Source organism: Sinocyclocheilus grahami, unplaced genomic scaffold (genome assembly GCF_001515645.1).
Source record: "Sinocyclocheilus grahami isolate Dianchi unplaced genomic scaffold, SAMN03320097.WGS_v1.1 scaffold266.1, whole genome shotgun sequence".
Taxonomy (NCBI): Eukaryota; Metazoa; Chordata; class Actinopteri; order Cypriniformes; family Cyprinidae; genus Sinocyclocheilus; species Sinocyclocheilus grahami.
This window is the reverse complement of record NW_015505445.1, coordinates 252,522-261,494: the sequence shown is the minus strand read 5'-3', so window position 1 is coordinate 261,494 and position 8,973 is coordinate 252,522. Positions and strand designations below refer to the sequence as shown.

The 8,973-nt window shown below is 35.5% G+C and overlaps 1 protein-coding gene across 1 annotated transcript in view; it reads left to right on the top strand.

The window, feature by feature from the left end:
- LOC107599424 (contactin-4-like) overlaps positions 1-8,973 on the top strand; it is a 34,944-nt gene continuing 25,971 nt past the window's right edge. The window contains exons 1-7 of the mRNA XM_016291006.1: positions 1-7; positions 322-525; positions 2,296-2,398; positions 3,466-3,650; positions 4,172-4,314; positions 4,493-4,622; positions 5,653-5,803. Of these exons, the coding sequence (XP_016146492.1) occupies positions 1-7; positions 322-525; positions 2,296-2,398; positions 3,466-3,650; positions 4,172-4,314; positions 4,493-4,622; positions 5,653-5,803 (923 nt within the window). The remainder of the gene's footprint in view (positions 8-321; positions 526-2,295; positions 2,399-3,465; positions 3,651-4,171; positions 4,315-4,492; positions 4,623-5,652; positions 5,804-8,973) is intronic.

Sequence of the window (8,973 nt, the reverse complement as noted above, 5' to 3'; positions counted from 1 at the left end):
ATGAAGAGTAAATGCAGATTTTGTCGAGTTGTTTGCAGAGCCAGAATATGCCTTTTTCATGGAACAATATTAGTTTTCAGCTCCTGTTGCTTGTATTGTTTTAACCTTGTTATATATAAACTCCTTTCCCACAGCTGAGCTCTAACAAGCTGAGAACATACGCATCTAAATTTCATCCACAAATTTTATAAAAAAAAGATTTGAAAACCGTTTTCAAATTTTCTATTTCATAATGCATCAAGCTATACACTTAGTAGGGCATGTTGACTATATATCTGAGTTGGCAAAAAATGTACTGTCATCTGACAATTTTCTCCTCAGAAATCAGATACTCCTGGATATTTAATGGCCGCCCCAGCATTGTTGTTGGGGACAACCGACGATTTGTGTCCCAGAGGACTGGAAACTTGTATATTGCAAAAGTTGAGATGTCAGACGTGGGTAACTACACATGTGTGGTAAGGAATGTGATGACCAATACGACCGTCTACAGTTCCCCAACTCCAGTGGTGCTACGTTGGGACGGTGAGTAGCCTGGAGGAACTGCTAACAGTGATGAATCAGTATATTTGAGCATGACGGTGTTTGCTTTGGTGCCACTCAGAGACATAGCTTTTGTGTATTCATAGTCTCTGAGCCGTGCTCAGCCAACTGTGTGTGTGTGTGTGTGTGTGTGTGTGTGTGTGTGTGTGAGAGAGAGAGAGAGAGAGAGAGAGAGAGAGAAGGAGAAAAGATTCTGCATTAAGAAAGAAGACTTCAACCCTCACACACACACATATACCCTGGGAGGCTCAACATCACCAGTCATTAGTGTCTGTTTAATATTCACACAGACAAGGTATATGAAGTAAGGCGGAGAGGTTTTGAATATCTTGAGTTAATGTGAATATTGAATATTTTTATCTATGAATATTTTGGGCACTGCTGTACTACTTTACTAATTCGTATTTCTTACTTTTTCTTGCGTTTGATCTACATTCCCTGCTGAAAAGGCATTTTAGACCAGCATAAATTTACATGATTTTCTAGTTGGTGCAGGTTGATCAGCATAGCCAAAACCATCATGATCTTTTTGCTAAAGCTGGTTGACTAAGGGCGTCTTTTTGGCAAAGCAATGTTAACAAAATTAGTACCAAAAATCTTAGTTGACAAAGTTTTTTTTTCTTTTCATTATAATTTTTTTACTTTTTTTACTTTTTTATTGTATTTTTATATATATTTTTTAAGAATTCACAACTTACCTAATGCAAGCACTGTTTTCATGTTATGTCATGTTATGTTATGCTATATGTTTTATATTTTTGATGCATGTTTAAATTTATATGTTTTTCATAATGTATTTTTTATATAAGTTTGGTCTGTTTTTTATTATTATTTTTGACATTACCATTAAATAACATGTATTGTTGTTCACTGAAATATTTTTTTTAAGTATATGTGACCCTGGACCACAAAACCAGTGGGTCCAGTGGGTAAGGGTCAATTTTTCGCAATTGAGATTTATACATCATACGGAAGCTGAATAAATAAGCTTTCCATTGATGTATGGTTTGTTAGGATAGGACAATATTTGGCCGAGATACAACTATTTGAAAATCTGAGGGTGCAAAAAAATCTAAATATTGAGAAAATCGCCTTTAAAGTTGTCCAAATGAAGTTCTTAGCCATGCATATTACTAATCAAATATTAAGTTCTAATATATTTACAGTAGGAAATTTACTAAATATATTCATGGAACATGATCTTTACTTAATATCCTAATGATTTTTTGGCATAAAAGAAAAATCTATAATTTTGAACCATACAATGTAATTTTGGCTATTGCTACAAATATACCCCGGCGACTTAAGACTGGCTTTGTGGTCCAGGGTCACATATAGGATATTATTAATATTTTTCAGAAATATAAAGTTGTTTTACAAGTTTTACTTGTTTACTAAATATAAAAGTATAATTATGAGTCAAATGAACTGAAATGAATGAAAATGGCATGACAAAATATTGTCAAAAGACTGACTGAAAATAAAAATAAACTTGAAAAATGAATAGCGTTGTTAACCTAGTTAAAAACCTAGTGGGAACACAAGCATCCAGAACATTACATATGCTGGTGACCAGCCATTGTCTTTTCAGCAAGGTTTCTTGGCAAGCTGCATGTGTTGTGAACTTGTTTATATGCCTTGTTTGCACATAAAGTGATGTACATATATACTGTGAATAGTATAATAATTTCTGAATTGAAGCGCATTGGTTTTACCCTGAAAGACTTATGCTTGTCTATCCTCATTTTTCAGCTGTGATGGGGGAATATGAGCCAAAGATTGAAGTCCAGTTTGAAAAAATGCTCCACGTTGCCAAAGGATCATCAGTTCGACTGGAATGTTTCGCTTTAGGAAAGTAGGTCTCTACTTTACTAACAGATGGACTCCTTGCCTCCAGAGGGTTGCGTTGCTAACTGGGGATTTCCACAATTGGCACATAGTACATCTTAGCAATTATTTAAGAGAAATGTCTCAGAAATATACAGGATCCTTTAATCTTAGTGAGGTATTAGGAAACAGATGGAGAGGGGAAGGCATTATTTTTTAAAACAGCTGTAGACTGTGATCTAGGTGTGGGACATGGTTCTGGCCTTGGATTGTCCACAGGTAATGTGTTAAGGGATGCTGGGATACTGGAGGGCTATCAAACACAAAACAGATAGGCTGTCAGACCATTTATTTTTTTTATTTTAGTTATTACTTAGTTATTTATGAATTTAATAAAGCTACCGTTCAAGTGTTTGGGGTCGGCAAGATTTTTTTATGTTATTGAAAGTATCTTAAGCTCACTAAAGGTGCATTTGTTTGATTAAAATACTTTAAAATGGTAATATTATGAAAAATCATTACAATTAAAAATAACTAATTTCTATCTGAATATATTTTAAAATGTATTCCTGTGATGGTAAGTAAGAGTTTTCAGCAGCCATTACTCCAGTGATCCACGTCAAGCAACGTTTCTTCTTATTATCAATGTTGAAAACAGATGTGCGATTTGATACTTTTATGGAAACAGCATTTATTTGAATTAGAAATCTATTGTAACAATATAAATGTATTTAGTGTCACTTTTAATCAATTAATTAATGCGTCCTTGGTAGATAAAAGTATTCATTTATTTATTTTTCTTTCAAAAACAAAAATCTTACTAAACCAAAACATTTGAATGGTAGTGTATTTAAATATTCATTTAATTAATGGCTCAAAAAAACTTAAATTACCCTAAATGTTTAATAAACATTAAACATACATGCAAGCGACTGGAGAATACGTCAAACTTGAATTGTAATTGTGCAGAAATGGATTGAGGAACATGATGACTAACTAGTAACATGATCTGCTTTGATGAATCATGTTAAGCCTCCATATATCATCTTTGCACAGTGTGATGCTAATATGGTCTCTTTTCTTGACTTTTCTCAGTCCAGTGCCTTCTATTTCCTGGAAGAGAGCGGACGGAAGCCCCTTCCCAGGAAAAATTAAGATAAATCACTCAAATGGTGTCCTAGAGATCCCATATTTCCGTCCAGAGGATTCTGGACTTTATGAATGTGTGGCCGAAAACTCCAAAGGACATAGTATTGCAAAAGGACGTCTTGTATTTCAAAGTAAGGTCCAATACTGATTAAGTGTAAATAGCCAATGGTCAAAATACTGACTGGATGATAATTTGTATTTTTCACAGTGTTAAAAGACCTTTCTTTATCTCTCCGATCCATGCAGTGTTTTGCCGGCCATCACGATTACCGCAGGAGAATCAATAAGAGAAATTTTAATTTTTAATGAGTCAGATAACAGATCACATAGCAACCTGTGGTAAATAATAAATAATGAAAGAATAGATTTTATTGTCAATTGTCAAGGCAAGACTAATTAGAATGGCTATAGCAGGCGTTGTTTAGTCTGCCCAGAGAGCCCACAATATATGCACTGCTACTGTGCTCTTCTACAAGATAGGAAGAATCATCTCGAATGAATGTGCACAGAGTAACCTAATTTTTTGGTAGTTTATAAAACACAATGCTTTCATCATTGTTGCAATGCATTTCAAGAGAGAAAGTTAAGGGAGAGAGACGTAGGATGCAGACCTCTGCATTTGTATTATAGTAGTTCATTGCTGTTCACACAGATGTGGAACACCTGCAGTGGTTGCAGACTCTGTATGATGCAAACATGGCTATTGAGTCTGATCTTCACTGGGAGTGCAAGGCTAATGGAAAACCTCAACCTGTTTACCGATGGCTCAAGAATGGACAGCCTTTGGTCTCTCAGGTGATAATACTAACTGCCAGAATAACACCCCTCAGCCCATTTTACTTAGTACTAAGACTTAAAATATGCTGATTGTGTGTTAGAGTGTACATGTTGAAATGTTTGTATGTTGAAATATTATATGTTTAGGTTATTAGTGGTGCTCGCAATCTGTTCTGACAGTTTTGTTTATGCTCAGGACAGAATTCGTGTTGATGGTGGCGGGTTAACCATCTCCAACATAAACCTGATGGATTCTGGGATGTATCAGTGTTTGGCAGAGAATGATAACGGAGTCATATATGCAAGTGCTGAGCTCAAAGTTGTGGGTAAGCATCTTTCCATGTTATCAAAGAACCAGTATTTCCACATGAAGATATCAAGGATTTTTAAAATTGTGATTTTCAGACCTGGAAAAGTCTTGGAAATTAATGGAATTTGGTACTGTATGAACATATGAAAAGTTATGTTCTGCTCTAAGTTATATTTAATCGGCTTGATATATCTGAGAATACAAATAGAAAACCACCACAGAAATCTCAATAAAATAGGAATGATTTTTAAAATCATAATGGTAATCAAGAAAGTAGTAATGCACAGAAATTTCATCAACCGAAAATATTTGGCCGAAAATGAACCCGATCATCTCTTCTTTTTTACTACTAGTTAAAACGTGAAATAAACAGAAGGTATGTCGAAATAAACAGTACAATTTATTGAAATATGCTATGTCTTATGTAATCACTCAGTCAGTGTTTCAACCGTGGAAAGATATCAATAACACAGCTTGTAAAAATTACACTTACCTCAGGAAAGCCATTCAATTTCCATAACCTCGTAAGACAGCTAGAAAAAATAACACGTTTTGCTAAATATATGCAAAAATCCTTATATTTGTCTTAAGCTGTGAGCGATATCTTCATTGTTTAATATATGTTTGAATAAAGCTATTATGATTTTTTTTTATTACAGGCACTGTTTAAATGTTTTTATGTTTCAACAATGAACTGGAGTAGAAACATAATTATATAATTAAAAAGTTGATATAAAAACCTTTGTGCTTTATGTGCAATTTAAATATTTACATACAACTTTTTTTATTTGAGTGCTGATTATTAAATAAATGCAGTTAATTGATTATTAAACTTTATTTTCAATTTCGGTTTTTGTCTATATGAAAACTTTATTTTTGGTTTCATGTTTTGATAAAAAAAAATTATAATTTCAAAGCATCACTAAAAAGTCATGAAAATAAATTGGTTAGATGTGTGGGAACACTGGTATTCAGTGTTTCTAATAGTGAAATATATCAGCTAAAATCATATCTGAGCCAAACACCCTGAATCCCTTGTCTTTCAGCCTCTCCTCCAGACTTCTCAAAAAACCCAGTGAAGAAGACCACACTGATCCAGAGAGGTGGGGAAGCTATCATCGAATGCCGGCCGCACGCGTCCCCCAGAGCTTCCTACTCTTGGAGGAGAGGCAACGAGTTCCTAAAAGACAGCAAGAGGTACGGGTCAGCGGACCGGTCGCTAATGAAAGGTGCGAAATGAGCCGCTTGCACTCATGCCGTCCCCTGAGCCTTTGGGTTTGTTTGCACTGCAGTAGTGCAGGGTTCTGGTGAAGAGTCTTAAGGCACATTCACACAGGGCACTTTCTTGCATCCATCTGCATGGTTTTATGCCATAATATCCTTTTTCCAACAAGCAATGTGGATTATGTTTCCATTTATATAATTTATGTACTGATAAACACAGACATTGAAACCTCTCCTTTCCCCATTTATCTATAGTGCACAAGCATTGTAGGAATTTTTGTTTGTTTGTAGGTTACTTGTATTCAGTGTTAAAAGATATATAATACCATTCAAAAGTGTTGGGGCCGTAAGAGTTGAATTTAATATTGTGATGGTTTTTTTTTTCTTTTTAACAATTTAAAATAACTGTTGAAAGCTGAATTTTCATCTATCTTCAAAAATCATTCTAACATGCTGATTTGGTACTCAGCAACATTTCTTCTTCTTGAAGTTTTAAAATCAAAGTCAAATTAATGCTGATAAATGAAAATAAATGTAAGTGCTTAAATGGAATCTAGTTGTGCTGAAAAATAATGCAAAATTAACGTTACTTCGCATAAAAAATAACAGTGTAACATTTTATAATGAGAATGCATTTTTCAACTTCCTGTTTCCTACTTTCTCTCCCTCAGCGGTCATTATTTGCAAAGCATCAGCCCACTACTGTGTGATGTTTTTCTAGATTTTTATTCAAACATAATTGCCTTTTTTTGTCCATACTGAACACAGTTGCTAAGCCACAGATGTTGCACATTCAAAACCAACAACATCCTTCCTGATGACACTTTTCACACAAGAGTGAGTGCCTACTGGAACACTAATTAATACACCCCTGGTTCTGCCTCTCTCCTGTGGGGTTTCAATGGGACAGAATCGTTCTAGCATGGCCATGTCAGAACAGGTGGCAGGAGGGACGTGTGTATGATCTCCAGTAATGGATGGGGATGGAGTGATAACCAATGGTAGCTCGCACTGTGCACTGTGGTCCATCTGGACCTGAGAGAGAACACACATGTCATGACTCACTGATGCTGCCCAGGGTCTCCGTGGAGTGATGTGATTATTGGATGAGGGAGAGGGGGAGCGATGGAAAGGGGGAGCGGGAGAGGGAGTGGAAGTTAGAGCGAATGGAGGAAATGAGACAAGAGGTGCAAGGCTGTATATTAGATACTGTCTATCAGAGGGTCAGGGTAAGCCTCGGAGTGTCTGAAATGGAGTACAAAATTACTCCTAACTCCATACTTCACGGTATGTACTGTATGCTGCATAATGTTGTTTTGTAGCATATGCAACGATATTAAATATTCAGGAAAGATTTCAGTAAACACAGTGAGTGCGTGTTTAATTCAGCAAGTGGCATCTTGTTATCATTTTTGGGAATTTTGTAGAAATGTTTTAGCATTTGACAGTCCACTCAGATCTATCAGAAAAAAAATGGACAGTCAAGTCAAGAGCACTTGTGGGATACAGTATTCCACATTGTGCATACTATAGTAGTAGCCTATATGAAACAATATGCATAAATAAACAGTGCATGTATAAGCAAGTGGCATTTAATTGTTCATTTGGAAATAGTTATTTGCAGTTATTTTCAGATTTTAAGTAGAAACGTTTGTATCTTAACGTTTGACAGTCCACTCAAATTTGTTGAAGGAAATGGGGGGGTCAAGTCAAGCGCATACACTGTTGCACATTGTGCATACTGCATGCTATTGTTTTAGGAGTAGTAGCCTATATGAAACAATGTGCAGAATGCACAAGTAAAGAGTGCATGTTTAATTCAGCAAGTGGCATCTAGTTGTCATTTTTTAAATAGTTATTTTGCTGTTAGATTTTCTCTATATACACTGCTAATTTTTTTACAAATAGTAGTCTATATATAATATAATGCGATATGCAACAATAAACATTTTCGTAAACAGTCCATGTTTAATTCAGCAAGTGGCATCCACTAGTTTCATTTTTGAGATTCAAATTTAAATAATTGTTTTGACAATTCACTCAAAAAATAGAAGTTGAGCACATTGCGTTGTGGGATACACTATGGCACGCAGTGTGCTCTGGTTAATTGTGTTTCAAATGGAATACTAATATATTACATATTACACACTGTATAATGCATATTGTTTAACATCTCATGTAAAACTGAATTTTATGCAGAAAAAATGTTTCAAATTACATTGTTCAAGCAATATTATTATTGAATATTAATTCAGTAATTGGTGTCTAGTTAATAAAAAAATGCCCTTTTAGTCTAATTTAGTGCTCTTGGCTCAGTCAAATAAAACCCAAACTTTTGAACAGTAGTTGAGGTACCGTGCCCTTCAGAACACACTGACTCCTACATTAGTCATGAGTAAAGGAACAGAGAGCTGCTTTGTAGGTAAATATGTGTGATTGTTGAGTCTGATATGTTTTCACAGCAATTACACTCTGATTTATTTTGAAGAGGTGCAAACACGAACATGCCAATCTTATGTTGCATCTCACACTCCTGAGTTTGTATCAAGTCAATATGTGTTGCCGCCTCACTGTAGACGTTTTATGATTCTCTGGACGTGCCTCAACATGCGAGAAGCATCGATTAGTCATCGTATTCCACAGGGCAGTCAGGAGAGGAAGGATCAGAGACTGATTACAAAGACATCATGTCTTGACGCAAATATAAATGTGGCTCTGTCTGGTCAGAAGTTTTGTTCCGTAAGCAGATAGCTCTTGTCTTTTTTCCTATTGGTTTTGCAGCTCATTGCTCACGGGTGGTCTGGTCTGCGTTTGATGTTTTTGTCAATAAATCAGAGCAAAGCTTTCGGCGTAAAGCATGTTCTCTGAGCCATAGTAAATACATATTTATTTTAAAAAGCCGCAGCTGAAATAATTTGATTTCTTAGCTGGCAGGTCTGCTGCGCTCATGTTTGATTTGTTCTGGGAGAAGGTCACAGCATTATATATTTACATTGCTCTATTTATCTATTTATCTATCTATCTATCTATCTATCTGTCTGTCTGTCTGTCTGTCTGTCTGTCTGTCTGTCTGTCTGTCTGTCTGTCTGTCTGTCTGTCTGTCTGTCTGTCTGTCTGTCTGTCTGTCTGTCTGTCTGTCTGTC